Source organism: Phragmites australis, chromosome 17, assembly GCF_958298935.1.
Source record: "Phragmites australis chromosome 17, lpPhrAust1.1, whole genome shotgun sequence".
Taxonomy (NCBI): Eukaryota; Viridiplantae; Streptophyta; class Magnoliopsida; order Poales; family Poaceae; genus Phragmites; species Phragmites australis.
This window is the reverse complement of record NC_084937.1, coordinates 27,351,832-27,368,079: the sequence shown is the minus strand read 5'-3', so window position 1 is coordinate 27,368,079 and position 16,248 is coordinate 27,351,832. Positions and strand designations below refer to the sequence as shown.

The window sequence follows — 16,248 nt, the reverse complement described above, 5'->3', positions numbered from 1 at the left end:
TTTTTCGCATTACATTTATTTTTCGCATGCGAACATCGCATCAAATATAGAAGCGTTGGCTCTTTGCATGCAAAGTAATCACGCGTAGAAGTATTTATTGTTCGAGTATTTTTTTTTCATGCGCTCGCATGACATATGCATCAAGCATTTGTTTTTTTTTTTTCATATACATGATATCTACCCTTCGCATGAATAGATTTATTTTTATATGCACGAATGGATGAACAATGAATGAGAGTCGAAGTATTTAGCTTCATGCGCGCATCGTGTTTACCCTTCGCTCATATGTGGAAGCATTACTTTTACACGCACATCACATCCATAAGCTGGAGTGATTACTTTATCGCACTGCATTACATATGCATCAAACTTTTTATCCTTCACTTGCACGTCGAAGCGTTTATTTTTTGCATGCTCATGTTACATTTGTGTCGAAGCACATATTCTTTACAGGAATGTTGAAGCATTACTTTCTATCTATTTATTACATAAATGCATTGGAGCATTTGTTTATTTTCATATGCATATATCTTACCCTCCATGAGAGGGAATATCTATTCCTCGTACATAGGTTTTAACCTTCGTATGAGAAAAGCTCTTATTGCTCATTTGCAGGTATTTATTATCTTCGCGGGATGGGGTTTATCCCTCATGTACCGAAGGTTTTATCTTTCGCTACTGCAATATTCTTATGCTAAAGAATTTTCTCTTCGATTGCATTATGTGTGCACATATTTCACATGCACAGAAGACGGAGGTAAGAGTGTCTATCCCCACATCAAAGGCCAGTCAAGAGTGCCTGTTCCCGAATCGAAGGCAATTCACTCTTTGGATTACAGAAGACGGGGGCTAAGAGTGTTTGCCCTGCACCGAAGTTAAAACAGGTCTTCAAAAGAAGAAAAAAAATCGAAGTGTTGCTCAAACTTACATAGGCAATGCACCTTCGCATGAAAAAGTCTAGGTGTTGCTCATCCTCGCCCTAGGCAATGCAACTCTGCAAAAAGAACCAGTTAAAGTATCAAATACTAACACTTTCCATGTATTGTATTACATGAATACATTAATTGATTATTCTTCATATGTATGTGTCGAAGCCTTTTCCTTTATGCACACATGCATTATATAAATGCATTTAAGTATTTATTTTTTATATGCACACGCCGAAGCATATATCGGTTATGATGTGTTTTTCGGTTCCAAAAGGATGCAAAACATCTATTGTCCTGCATGATAGCAAGTCGAAGTGTCACTGGTCCTTAGGTAAAGGCAGTACACCAATCGACTTAAAAGACAGACAAAGGCCCACTAAAGAGGACTGAGGTGCCACTAAGGTTGAGGTAAAGGCAACGCTCCACTCGAACCTCAGATTGTAAGTCTTGAAAACACAGCCATTAGCGCTCTATGGAGCCGAAGGTCCCTTTATACACGATACATTACCGACCACCCTTCGTTGACAATGGCAACTCCTTCGGCATCGACTCGGATAGGGTCGTCATCGCTTTTGCTATCGACGTTGACATTGGCTTAAAGAGAGTCATCCTCGCCTTTGGCATCGGCTACATCGATAAAGCTCTAGTTAGAGTCTTTGTCGTCTTCAACTTCGACTTCGGTGTCGACTCAAAGAGAGTCATCCTCTCCTTCGGCATCAGCTACGTCAAAAAAGCTCTAGTCAGAGTCTTCTCGCCTTCGACTTTGGTGTCAACTCAAAGAGAATCGTCCTCGCCTTCAGCATCGGCTATGTCGACAAAGCTCTAGTCAGTCTTCGTCGCCTTCGACTTCAGCATCGACTCAAAGAGTCATCCTCGCCTTCAACTTTGGCCATAACGACTCCATCTCTATCGACTCCGACTACGTCGGCCAGAGGGGCTTCGATCGTGACGACTCCGCTTCCATCGACTCCGACTACGTCAGTGAAGAGGGGCTTCGGCTATGATGATTGTGCCTCTGTTGACTCCGACTACGTCAACCAGATGGGTTTCGCCCGTGACGACTACACCTTCGTCTACTTCGAGGTTGACCAGAGGGGCTTCGATTGTGACAACTTCACTTATGTTGACTTTGGCTATGTCGATCAGAGGGGCTTCGGTCATGACAACTCTGACTACAGCGACTACATGGCATCATTCACTCACGAGCACCGTCCAAGAGGGGCTACAGAGGGCACCTAGGTTAAGATCCAGTCCTGGGTCCCAAGAGTTTGGTCATCGCACGTGAGTGGAAACACGAAGACATATTAACTTTAGCGGGCCTCAGCAATAGCCTTCAACCTCTACCTTCACCGAAGACCCCTTGCCGGGTGAAGAAGTGCCTTGAACTTTAGCTATGAAGCAAGAATTACTTTTGCCGAGCACTAATAGCCTCAGACTTTAGTTATAAGAGTGTATCTAGTTCTAGTAATCATGTAAAAGATAACTTGTGCAATGTACATGCTCTTTTCTCCAAACCTTTTTTTCCACTGAATTTTTGAGATGGACTTTTAGCGAGACGTACATAGCGACACTAAGCCGGGGCCTTTTTCTAGTTGTAGCTGTTCACCCCACTGTCCCATTACAGCTTACAGTTGAAGTACTACTATTAAGTGAAATGCTCAGGCTTACAAAGCAGTCCATGTATCAAAGCAACCTATGTAAAGGTCCAATGGTCTATTTGTAATATTTATACCTCACCAAAAGCTGAAGAGGAAAATTTACCTCTCCTACCTCACCTATATAAAAGACCTAAGATGTCAAAGGTAAGGGTTGATTCATATCACCTCCACTCTTATCTTTTTGCCCGAAATGAACCCTTTAGTACTATTCACAAAGAATGGTTCTAACATATGTCATTATAAATCTATTGAAATTTGATCGATGCTATTACAAATCTCTTGAAATTAGATTAATGCCATTATGAATCTCTTAAAATTGGATCCATACCATTACAAAATATGGTTGAATACTAAGGTAATGGCACATATCCATTTTTGTTAGATTTGTAATGAAAATTTTCCAAATACCGAAGTTGTAGTGGCATATTTCAAAATCATAATATTTATAATGACATATAACTAAAAAACGTAATTTTTCTCGATACATGAGCACCAAGATTTTATTTGGGTGGTTAGTGAAAATAGTTGTACTCTCTAACCACTAGAGATCAAACCTCAGGTGTCCGACATCTTTAAGCTTCGCATTTTCAGTCTTCAATAGGCGTGGTGTGTATTCGTGTGTGTTATGGTGAGTAATTGTAGACACTTTGTAACGAAGATAAAAATTCTCTTAATATATTTATAGACAATATTATTATTTAGGAATTTATTGGTGTAAATATTTTCGATGTATTAAGATGTACTGATCAATAGGAGTCGGCTGTCCCTCACCTCCCACCTTTGCACCACTATTTGTTTGTCCATTAGATCCACCATAATTGTTCTGGCACAACGGCTGGTGTCCATTTCTTAAGCGTGGACACATAATGTCATCGATTGGCGTCTCAGTGTCTCTCTTCTCGTGTGCAAAGGTAATGATTATGACCATGCACGGGTAACAGGGATTAAAATTTTACCAAAAATTCAGTGATTTCAATAAAATTTTGGAAATTTTAGAGGAAAATGAAATATCTAATTTTAAAATTTTCTTTCATTGATACGTAAAACCCACGTAGCAGAAGACAAAAAGTAGCCAAAACTACAGCGAAACTTTACGAATTTCCGATTTTTCACCGGTGAAGAAAAAAAATTGTAAAACCAAATTGAAATCCATGCCGGCAACAACACTCCTCCCTATCAATGGAGTTTAGCACACCTTCACGAGATGGCGACCCGTACCGTAGCACAACTGCATCGGCGCCACACTCCTGCCCCTGCAAGCGCATGTATTCCTTTGCGGGCCCTGGAGACCTCCTGTGTTTCCTCCTCTGTTCCTTGGCCCCTACCACACTGCTATCTTCGTCATCTCGCCGGATTTGTTGCAGGCCTTACTCGTCTTCAGCATCCACTTCACCGTTCGTGTTCTTCCGGATCTCCAACTGAACTGACCGCCGCCATTCTCCTCGACCCTGCAACTCCCGTCGCCCTCGCATCCCCGCGCTCTAAGATTTTAGATCAGGCGCACCCAGAACCCATTCCGCCGACAATATCTGATGAAAGCCTAACGCTTCAGTACATTGAAATCTAGCCATCCCCTTCAATTTTCCAACCGAGGCGTTTTTTCACACCTTAGCCAAGAATCTACATCTGACATCTCCGAGTTTGATTCAAGCGACAAAAGGACGCATCTCACGTCTCCCGCCATGGTTAAAATGTTGCCAGCAAATGATTTCGTGAGATGGATTACGATATTAGAGTGAACATATACTGATGAACGCAAGCTGAACGGCTGAATGTGACAGGACCACCATGAGTCCATGTGACACCACATTGCAACAGGGAACAAGACTTCGTTTTATATTAAAAAATTGAAAGAATGCCCTGCTCTAAACCTTTACGAACACAACACTACAATTAGTTTACGACATCTACTGGAAAGAAGGAAGCATTATAAGACACTACCCTACAAACCTAGCCAAATATCAAAAACCGGCTGCATTCCGACAGAATGTCAAGCTTATACAAAGTATAATGTTAACTGATAAAAAACACAGATGATACATCTTCATAATTGGAGCAGGCATCCAACTAACATCAAACAGCTTATGCACCGGCCGCAGCAGCATGCATCACGCCGTTTGCATTGCCACCGGGTCCTCTGCCTCTGGCTGGGCCTCTCCCACGGCCACGCCCTCGACCACGTCCTGGTTTTCCAATTACATCGGCTTAACAAGTGTATTATAATGCATACAAACTATTAATTGAGAGGCAGGCTGCCCACCTCGGGTTGGTGCAGGAACAGGTTCCTCAGCATAATAGCCTCCGTCCTGTTGGTAATCAGGCTGGCCACCGTAGCCACCTCTCCTGCCACGGCCCCTGAACCCACGGCCTCTTCCATGGGTATACCCGTTGCCCATATATGCAGGTGCATGGTCATCCTCCCAACCGCCATCAGCATAATCATTGTACCCATTTCCTGAAAATTATTATGTAAGGAACAATTGCACATCCAATATGTTTTGTGATGAATTGACGATTTACTCAGCAGCTATCAGCCTCACCACGTCCACCTCTTCCCCTTCCCCTGCCCCACCCACGACCTCGACCACCACGGCCCCTCCCTCGGCCAGCAGGTGAGTGCACGTCTACAATTCCAGTTAAATGAATTATGAGCGCATATAGAATCATTAAAATATTAAGAATAAATAATGGAAGAGGATCTTGCACAATACCTTTGTCGTTATCATATTCAACCAAAGGCTTCACCTCGTCAGCAGGCAAAGGAGATTGATATCTGCCCAAATAATTAATTCAACCAATGATAAGCCAGCATACATCACAGAATGCTAATTTATGAGTTGATGTACAAGCTGTTCACATTCTATACAACCGTAGAAAATGATGGATTTTTAGTCACTGGCAAAAAATAAATCATCAAGTACAGTTAAACAGTTAACAACAAAAGAACAATATGCATACCCAACAGCGGACTTGTCCAGCTCCTTCTTTGAAAGAGTTATAGTGATCATAGAGACATGCCTTGTTGTCTCAAGCCTGCAGAGAGAGAAGATCAGATAGTATCGTGAATCCATGTGCAGATATACTTTATCCTAAATAAAATAAAACAAGTCACTCACGGAAGTAGGCCCTCCTCCAACGGCTCCCACATATCGGTAATATCAGTGGATCCAGTGATAGTATTTTGATGGAGGCCAACAATCCTCCTCTACATAATGATAAAGTAAAAACTAATTAGAATCAAAGTCATAAGTAATATTTGCAAGCACTGGGCCCATCAGAAGTACCTTGATCAATTCCGCAATCATGACGGTTTTGTTGATAGCCCTTCCCATGGCCTTGAATATTACTTCATCACTTTCCATGCCCTTGAAAAACAAAAAATATGAAGTGTTAAATTGCCACTCTTAAGTAGCTGTTCGTGTAGTCACTGTCCATCACTCTCCCACTTTAGTTGTGGCAGTTTGGTACATGTCATACTGTTTTCGTCCTTAATCTTCATGTAGTTGATGGTTTCCATAGTACCATATTGTCGGAGGGTTAACCCCTGTCGCAAGGATCCTGAGGATCCCTTTTTAGAGATTCGGCCGGGGGATGATTCTGAATATGTTTGCTGGAGAAATAAATGGATGTAAATGCGATGGCAGGTGGGATGGAATGATCTAATGCAGAACGCAGTAAATGCACTGGAGGGATTTTTAGACAGGTTCGGGCCGCACGGAGCGTAATATCCTACTCCTGTGTGGATGCTATAAATGCACTGAGAATGTCTCTCAGGAATGTGCTGGTTACAAGAATGTCTGTCTATCCTAGCTTCGGGCTCTTCAATCTCTAAGCGAGTCTGAGAGTTCGAGCGCCCTCTGTTCTGAGTCCTTCAGTTGGCTTTAACTTGGATTGCTCTAACTTCTGTATCTTTTGTCCGTGCCTGCCGACTACTTTAAATACCCGCCGGCGGCAGCGTACCCTGAAAGGGAGGGCACGAGTTCCAAGACGCCATAAATGGAAAGGGCGTCATCATAGCCTCTGCGCGAGGTGACGGGGGGTTGAAAACGCGCCCCCCGCCCGGTCTTCGGCTGTCATCATGGCGAAGGCAACGGGCACCGTGGAGAGGGCCCACCGAGCAGCCGCAGAGTGGCCCGACGTGCACGTTCTGTCTTGTTCGCCTGCCACAGCAGTGCGGCAGACGGAACGCCTCGGGCCTCGCGAAGCTATCCCGAGGCGTGCCGGATGGCGCGGTATGGGACCCGTGCATTAAATGTCCCCACGCCCTTCTGCCAGAATATGGCAGGGACTGACACCGAGCATGGCGGGAGCAGTTGGAGGTGACAGACCACGCACACCCTTAAATGCGGCATCGGACCTTTCACTGGCTAGCACCTCATCGCTGGACCCCTGTGGAGCGCTTCTTGGACCGTTGGGGAACCGAGTGCTCGGGGGTCACTGTTCACCTCCCCAGGCACTCTCTCCCGGAAACGCCCTCTTTTGGTACTCGGGGAACCGAGTGCTCGGGGATCACTGTTCATGACCCAGAGCACTCTCTCCCGGACTTGACTGTGTGGGTCCTCGGGGAACCGAGTGCTCAGGAGCCGCAGCTCGCAGCCCCGAGCACTCTCTCCCGGAACTACCTTCCTTGGTCCTCGGGGTACTCGGGTGCTCGAGAGTCACTGTTCACCTCCTCGAGCACTCTCTTCCCGGTACTCGGCTTTCCTGGTCGTCGGAGGACTTAGGGGCTCAGGGGCCACTGTTCATGATCCCGAGCACTCTCTTCCCGGTCACTTGTTCTTCGCAGATCATCAGGGAACCCGGGTACTTGGGGACCACTGATCGTGGCCCCCGAGCGCCCTCTCCCGGGACTTAGTCTTTTCGTACTTCGCGGAGGCGAACCCCGCGGGAGGGTGCCGCGTGACGGATTGCTAGACTGGCCTCGGGATTCGGGGACCCCTGGTTCCGAATTCACCGACACATACCATCACATCCATGTTTTGCCATTAGGTCATTTGCGCCACTCGTATCTCCTTTAGGACCCCACTGCCCTATAATCGTATGTTTCCTTTATTTGTGTACAGGGTATTTTAAAACAATGTACCGCCTCCTAGGCAAATAATTGCTTGGGCAGTTGCTCAAATTTTAATACTTTTCATCAAGTAGTTTGGGGCTTGGACTACTATAAATATTTGAAGCTTTAGTGCATCACATTACAGACATCGTAATGCTTTTCTTTGTCATCCTATTTTTCATCCAATATCTAGACTAAATCCAATCATATTTAGCCTATCATGCTTTGGGTTCTCGCAGAAACATCAAATGCTCTAGCCCTTGCGAATAATGCTGCAAAAGTGGACAGCAACAACACGGAGGTAAATCAGACAACTACCCGACAAACCAATCGGCCATTGCAGCATAATGAATGGGCTTGAAAGCCATAACCAGGACATGAAACAACAAAGCGTGTGTTTCTTAAAATCCTTACACAACAACTCTAAAGTTGGCAATCAGGTGATCTTCCAGTACCATGTCCTACCAAACAAAGCATTAAGACATTGCTGCATTCCCCTTTTCACAACTCAAGTTTCCATTTTTTTTAAAAAAATGGCATGCTTTAGTGCATGTCACAACAGCTCGTACGGGCCAATCATTCAGCTCGCTTTTTAATCACTCCCCTAAACGCCCAGTCATCGCTGACCACGCACAACGTGCTACTACTCGTACAAAACTTTATGGCGCTTAAACGAGAATTCAAAATGCGCAACGGCATTGAAACCCAACTCCACTCCACTCCACGACGGAGGAGCGAACGGGCGGATGGCGGTGGCACCTGGAGCAAGGCGGTGGCGTAGGTGATGTAGTTGCGCATCCTCCCCTGCGTGGTGATGCGGATCTCGTTCTCCTTGATGGGCGCATCCTCCCTCGGCTTCTCCACCCTCTGGTACCGGTCCATCCTTCTCCCGCTTCCCTTCGAGCTGCACGCGCAACACAACACAATGCGAGCCCACTCAGATCCGAGACGCGAGAGCGGCGCGCGGTGCTACTGCGCGAGCGCGAGGGAGGTGGATATCTATGGAGCGGCAGCAGCGGGGCGCGCGGTTGCGACAAGCGGAGCGGGGCGGTTGCCGGTGCTTACCTGAGCGGCGGTTGCGTCGATGCGAGGGGCCGTGCGGTGACAGCTGGGATGGGTGGGAGGAGGAGGGTTTTATACGGCCGCCTCCGTTCGGGCCGGGAAGGGGAGCGACCGGGTTGGCTGCCTCGCGCGCGCCTAGGGTTTTGGCGGGTGCAGTTACGGAACTGCCCCCTGGACGTTGCGGCACGGAGGATGCTGTTTGGACGGACAGATTTAGCGGAATGGTGTCGGAATATACGGCTGGGATTTGTTTGGCATGAGGATATATGGGCTGTGTGGGCCTCATTGATCACCTTCAGTCTGAGCCCAATGGGGCGTCACTGGTTAATACTCGATCCAATAATTTTGCTTCAGATTTTTTTTCGACTTATTTATACTCCTATATATTGTACTAGTTGTAGTAGATTTGAAAGATCTTCACCATCCACATAAGTTGATTATACGGTTACCGTACAAAATCGAACGCTTTTTCTACTTCCAAAAATACATTTAGTCTTCCATTACTTGCATTTCATACCGTATTTGTTTTTCATACATTCTAAAATTCATTCAATATTCTATTATTTGTCTTTCATATTTTTTCGAATTTCGATTGATTCCATGTGTGTAACATGTATACAGTTTACTAGTGAGTAATAAGGTTTTCGGTAAACGAGTTTAAACCCAAACGAAATTCAAAAAAAAGGAATGGAGAAATCTCAAAACGTATGACAGAATGCTGAAGAATTCAGTGTTTGCCTCACATAAATCTGCAGCAAAGGAATGAATGGACAAGAATATCATAAAGAACCTACATGAAGTATACGCCAGTATCACCATTCACTTATTCTATAAAATCAATACATCCAGAAGTTATCTATATATGTGCATCCACCTCGACACAAACCCTGGGTGGAGCGCATTATTTCAAGATATACTAACATGTAAAAATCAAACAAAAATGGCCTATGAGGCTATGGCTCATCCCGTGTTCTACCCTGTAAATCCTACTGCAACTATGGACGCAAGCCAAAAAGAATGTGGTCCTATACCGCTATACGTAAATCAATATAAGGTAATGGAGCTTCAACTAAATCTATCACATAAGTGGGTTTTTTAAGAAAAAGACTGTCATGTGTAGAATTGAGCTGATCAAAGGATCGCGAGAAATAGCAGAGCAGCTGCCATGACCACGTTTCTGTTGAAATACTGCTGCAGTGAAAAACTTGCAGAAGGTTGCAATACATTGACAGCTTCAGGGTTGTAACTGTTCGGTCCTAATGCAGGCTTTGGAGGAACAGCAGAAGGATTTGGGTTTACTGGAAGGTTGCTTGAACTGTCCGCGCTGTAACCTGGTATCAACCACAATATGTAAGGGCATCATTCAAGTTTCGAGCTTTAGTAAATTGGATCCGAAGAATGGTCTAGATGGATGTGAAGGTGCTTACAATCAAAAATTTTCCAACCCAAGACCATCCTCTCTCGATCAAATACAACCTTCAGCCCAGACATAAAATTCTCTGCACCAAAATGGACAGCTAGGATAAGAACGTTGAGGTAGGTTATCATCATTACAATCATCCAAGGACAAGTGTATTGAGACAAATAGTATATTACTTCATAATGTGAGGTAGGGGCAAAAAGAACATCATGGATGTAGCTGGCATGTTTCTTAAGCAATAACAGTATAAACAAAAGGCAGCATCTAAAAGTGTTGAAATATATGAGGTTTTGGCATAAATAACTAACAAATTCATATGTAATCAAGCGAAGCAATTCCAGCATTAACAGTAATACAAAGAATCCGGAACCAAGCAATAGCTCAGAGTACGCTCACCCGGGCTCGAACCTGGGTGCTCGCAGATCACGTGAGTACCTCCCTAAAGGGTTTGGTACTCCTCTATCATAAGACAAAGCCTGGGGATGTCTACGCCCTGTGGTCGAGTTTTTTAAAAGGAAGCAGCATGCTTGCAGAATTTTCATAGCACTACTTAATAGGATCAAACATCTTCAAATTTAAATGTAGAGGAGCTTACCCCCTATTAAGTTAACACCCTCGCTCTTCATAATAGCCAAGCAATAGCCAATTGGATTCTGTAACAAAAAGGAGCAGGAGGTGTAATTAACAGACTCACTTACAATGATGAAAAACCAATAGAGCATAGTATCAGTTCTATCTTACAGATGCAGTGTCCGTTAACGTAATTATTGGATCATTAACTGGAAATATGCTTCCACCTTTTGCTGCCAGACTTATGTTTGGAGGATTGACAGATCCCTTGGCACTGGAAAATGCAGCAACATATCCATCAGATATAGATGGACATCATTATCTGAACATGTAACCATCAGGGCCTGTTACTAGATGAAGTTACCTTACGGAGTAGCAATATTCGAATGGCAGGGAAGAGTTCAGTTGGCTTGGCTTATCTTGGACTTGTGAATTGAACTGATTGAGAATGAACGTATGTAAGAACAGAACCATCGTGAAAGTTGGAGTACTGAGTAATCACTGCTAACATAGATATGATACTTACACTGCTAGTGATTTCAGTGTACATTGGATCAGCCAAAGTCGTGAAAGAGGTGCCGGAGTCAACAATAGCACTAAACATGGTGTTAAATGATTTACTTCCCACAGTAACACCAGTGATGCTTATGTTGTAATATGGGCTGCAGAAAGAAGGTACAGCAACATGAGGTTGATGAACTGTTTCTCGTTTCTGAAACATGTGCAGTAGGAACATACTTTTGTTTATAGATACTTAATGGAGTTTCCTGCTGGTCTGAGCTTCCCATGTCCCCAAAGTTGAGTGTACCATGACCATCTTCTCCAAAGCACATGGAGAATGAATTGGCCGCGATTCCTTCACTTGCTAGAAGACTAGGAAGTGATGTACTGTCCATACCAAGACCAAGCAAACCATTGGGCGCACCATTGCCTAGAAATGAACCTGTCTGAATCTGCCCACAACTGAACCATTCACACAAGATTCAGCACACAGAAATCGGCATAAGCATGCAGTATATCACAATGTACGTACCCGAATGTTATGGGGGCTGTAACAATTTTCGGCTGTCCAGATTCGGTTATCAGGTACACTACATCCTCAACAAGTACCCCGGAGGATGACGTGTTATGAGATAAGTATTCGATACTGTAGGGGCAGCTGTTACTTGCAGATGGGCAGGCATTCTGGAGATCACACAAATTGCTACTGCACGGGACCTTTCGGCTAGTACTCGACTTCTGAGGGCTGTACACGTTGAACTTCAAATTCTGTTTAAATTTATCATACACACAAACGCAATGAGTTGCAGAATAGCAAGAACACAAGGCACATACATAGGACGTGTATAATTTAGTAACGGTACAATAAAAAATCATCATGATGCTACAACTTTCTGAAATTAAAAGAATAACTTTTTTTTCTTTGAAAACAAGACTACACATATCTAGGACCAAAGACTTTGCTGTTTTTTAAGCCCGACAAGGTCCCAGCTCAGGCTGTCATGCTTCTGGGAAGTTTCTAATAATCAGATAGCACATGCCATGCTTCCATGATCAAGCAGTAATCTATGAAGAAAATCTACCATCAACTTCGCTTCATCTTTGTAGAGCAACTAGCCAACTCAAGTGTAATCATAATAGACAGTAGAAGCCAAGAGGAAGGAGAAGGAGAAGCAGTACCCTGTAGTCGGGGGAGACGAGGGGGGCGCACTTGATGCAGTCGCAGGGCACCCAGAAGAGGGTGCTGCCGGTGTCGAGCGCCACCAGGAACGTCACGTTCGGCGTCCCCAGCGCCACCTCCGCGTAATGCAAGCTGCACAACCAACACCAACCACCGCCGGCTTTAGCCCAAAAGCAAAAGAGAGAACAGCCAAACAGCAACCCAATACTGATGATTTCATTCCTCTCCCTGAATCGAAGTTTAAGTCATCAAGAAGAAGATGGTAATAGCAAGCCAAACTCACAATCCGAATTCGTTGAGCCAGTAGGTGTCGTTGCCGTCGGCGAAGGCCACCTCCCCGCCGGCCTCGGTGGCGAGTGACCGCCGCCGGAGGTCGTGCCCGGCCAGCGCCGCGTAGTACTCTGCCGTCCCGGTCGCCGGAGCGCGGTGCCCCATCCATCCCTGCACCGCCGCCGAGTACCGATGGTGGACGTCCAGGCTCAGCGCCTCCGCCGCCGCCGCAGCCACGGCGGCCACAAGCAGCGCCCGCACCAACGCCGCCATGCACAGCATGGCAAAGGAAAGTACTAAAAGCGAAAAAAGATTGCAACTTTGCAGCTCGAAACTAGGAAAGGCTTGGGCTTGGGTTTCGGCTGCGGGCAGCTATTTAACCGGGATTCGGAGCCGGGGAATGGAAGGAGCAGGGTGTGTACCTACCGTCTGCGAGTGGCTGGTGTGGTGGCGGCGTGGGCTGCGGGGCCAGCGGGCAGAGAGGCAGAGCGCGACGGGGGACGTCAGACGTCACGCGTCAGAGCGCTGAAAGTTTCGCATTGGACTACTGCCTGCCGCGGTGTGGTCGCGGCGCCTCGGTCCGTCCGGCTCGCTTTTTTCCTGTGATTTTTTTCTAGTAACGAAATTTCAACAGTTTTCACCGATAAAACAAAACTCAGACTGCAAGCTAAAACAAATATACAGCTCCAATAGCTACCTACGTAGCACCGAGAATCGTCCCAAACAAACGTCCACACAGCTTTTTTTTTTCCTGTGATAAAAACAATAAACGAGTTTATTTTCAAAATTCTAAGTATCCGAGGGGCCCAACGAGGAAATGCTGGGAATAGCGATTCTAGCTATGATCCCGCGAAGAGAAACAGCGGAACAGGAGTCGATCTGTTGCTACGATATCCAAATCGTTGCTGTTCCATCTGAAGAAAAAGTATCTGCTGCTCTGTTTAGTTGGGCAACGCTTCTGTTCCTCCAAAAGAATCGTCCGCCGTCTGCGTTTGACGTGAGGAACGGAACGCTTGGAAGCTGCGGGTGCAGACGATTTCCTCGTTTCTTCGAGTTACTTCCAACACGGCTGCAAGCCTGAGTTAGACTAGGAAGGCGGCTGCCTTTCCCTCTAGTTTAATCAGACTTCTCCTCCGGTTCTTCTTTTCTCCAAACAAAAGTTGAAGACTTCCATTCCAGTTCCAAGCCGACCACCATCAAGGTTCGTCACCACGCGTGCTGGCCCAATCAAGTTCGCCGGACTTCGATCCGGCAAAGAACCGCAACTTCTTTTATAATCAGACACCGTACGTTCTCGGAAAGAAATCAAACACCGTGTGACTGATTTCTTCAGAACTGGAACCGGTAGCAACTCAGGCAATTTTATTCTGGAAGGGCTTTAGCTTAGCCAACAAGGTCTATGCGATTGTTCACAGATTTTCAAAAGGTTAGGGTGGACCATGCACAGACATTGGTGCTGTCTTTGTGTTTTGCCGTCGTTTACGAGACGACGGCAACCCTGCCAAAGGCGACGTTTCTGCTGGAAGCAGCACAAGGCCTGGCCGTCATCCTCCTGCCCTTTTCGCCTCAAAAGTGCTATCTGCTTTTGGCATCGACCCATAACAGTATATGGCACCTTAAGATTTCACCAACCTAGCAAAATGGTGGCAAAAAAAGCGGCAACTACGATGAAAAAAAAAAGACATCGTGAGGTAGTAAATGGCATATTGATATACACCACGTGGAACATCCGGAAGGAACGCACGCAATCGCCGCATATTTCAAAATTTGTTAAGACAACCGAGCGAGCTGGCTGATATCGTTTTGGGAGATGTAAATAAGAGAAGAAGTACAATCTTTCTTTCAAAGTTACGTGTTTTTTCTTTTTTTAGGCGTTGTTTGGGAGCAAACGATACCTATTCGAGCCATCTATACATCCATCCAAGCCGGACGGCCACATTATAAACTAAAAAAAAAAACTTTTCTGCTCCTCTCTTAACATGAAACGGTAGATCTGCTGACTGATTCCATGACAAAAAATATTATCTTCAATCAGATATGGTGCATGCATGAACCATAGTAGTGAGCTGCTGCCCGAGATGAACCTGATAGGGTCACATAATCATTGGTACCATGGATAAAATAAGAGAGTGGAGATGAGGGGGTTTGATCCGAGAACCATACCAAATTGGTGACCACACACCGGCGATACATGCAGGCCTGCAGGTGCACAACGCCCACACGACACGTAAACCATATCAACAACGATGGCTTGCAACACGTGTTACCAAAATTTCCCATAAAGTTGCAAATGGAGGAAGAAAAAAATACAGTCTTCTATTTGGTGCATGATAACACTGAGATCTATGGAGATGAAGCCTTGTTGAAGCATGCCACAAATTACTACAAATATCTTTTTGGTGTATCTGTTGGCAATATGCTATCTTTGAACCCCTGTTTTATGGTCTGATTCAGAAAAACTTAATAGTTATGATAATGAGCTACTAGAAAAATCTTTCACTGAGGAAGAAATAAAGAGAGCCCTCTTTCAAATGGAACCTAACAAGGGAGCTGACCCTAATAGCTTTCCTACTGAGATTTTTAGATGTTAAAAAGGCTCAACTATAGAGTTATCACTCTCCTTCCCCAAGTGACTGATGCTAAAAAAATACAACAATTTCGACATATTTGCTTACTGGATTGTTCTTACAAGTGGATCACTCAAGTCTTGAATAACGATAATGTTGTAACTCAGGCATCCGACCTATCGGACGGCTTGCTCAATCAACATATGTGTCCTCGCATCTCTAATGTTTCAGATGTTCAAATTTAATATTTCAGACGTTATAAAAATTTGTTAAAATAGTTATTTTCATATGTTGTATTCTGGAATCTCTTGCGTATAGATCCGAACCCGAAAAAAATATTCATTTGCGTTAATTCCTATATTTTCGTATCTCCGATGTTTCAGATGTGCAAATCTAATGTTTCAGACGTTATGAAAATTTGTTGCCATAGTTATTTCCGTATGTTGCATCCAATTCTACACCACATAGATTTTGCATGAAATGTTGCGTGCAACATGACGGGATGTTGCAGTGGAAATTTTTCTCTCGAAATTGGATGCATACAACAAGCTATTTTGGTGCATTTTTTCAATGTTGCAAATGTTGACTTCAGATGTTGCAGATGTTATTTTAGATATTGCAACGGACTATTGGAGCGTCCGATGGATCGGACGTCCGGACGCTAGCATCTCCCCTTGAATAATAGGCTGAAACTTTTTATAGATAAGCTTATTAATTCTTGTAAAATGCATTTATTAAGAACAGAAACATTATCGATGGGGTTATATCCCTGTATGAAATCATGCATGAAACTAAGAGGGGAAAAAACAAATTGGTATGATTTTGAAGCTTAACTTTGAAAAGACTTATGATAAAGTTTGTTGTAAATTCCTTTTCTAATGTCTTGATATGATAGGTTTTAGCCCTAGATGGCAGATGTGGATTCAAAAAGTTGTATGTGATGGCACTTAAATGTCAAGCTGAGTAATCTCATGGGGGCTTATTTTGCTAGTCATAAAGGGTTAGATAGTGAGATCATCTTTCCTATTTCTTTTTCAA

General features: G+C 44.6%; 2 protein-coding genes across 2 annotated transcripts; both read right to left on the bottom strand.

Annotated features, from left to right (window-relative positions):
* Window positions 1-4,396: 4,396 nt before the first annotated feature.
* On the bottom strand, window positions 4,397-9,139 carry LOC133897122 (uncharacterized). The gene is made up of 9 exons (XM_062337694.1): window positions 8,706-9,139; window positions 8,400-8,544; window positions 5,872-5,952; window positions 5,704-5,792; window positions 5,546-5,620; window positions 5,299-5,360; window positions 5,128-5,211; window positions 4,848-5,042; window positions 4,397-4,770 (listed from the first exon to the last, which is right to left on the bottom strand). Exons 2-9 carry the CDS (start codon window positions 8,520-8,522, stop codon window positions 4,670-4,672), a joined length of 810 nt encoding a protein of 269 aa, XP_062193678.1. The 5' UTR covers window positions 8,523-8,544; window positions 8,706-9,139; the 3' UTR covers window positions 4,397-4,669.
* A 363-nt stretch (window positions 9,140-9,502) lies between these two features.
* Window positions 9,503-13,008, bottom strand: LOC133897121 (aspartyl protease family protein 1-like). The gene is made up of 10 exons (XM_062337692.1): window positions 12,657-13,008; window positions 12,373-12,505; window positions 11,726-11,961; window positions 11,431-11,655; window positions 11,219-11,354; window positions 11,057-11,130; window positions 10,864-10,966; window positions 10,718-10,775; window positions 10,130-10,201; window positions 9,503-10,033 (listed from the first exon to the last, which is right to left on the bottom strand). The coding sequence occupies exons 1-10, from the start codon at window positions 12,923-12,925 to the stop codon at window positions 9,834-9,836; spliced, it is 1,506 nt and encodes a 501-aa protein (XP_062193676.1). The 5' UTR covers window positions 12,926-13,008; the 3' UTR covers window positions 9,503-9,833.
* Window positions 13,009-16,248: the final 3,240 nt, after the last annotated feature.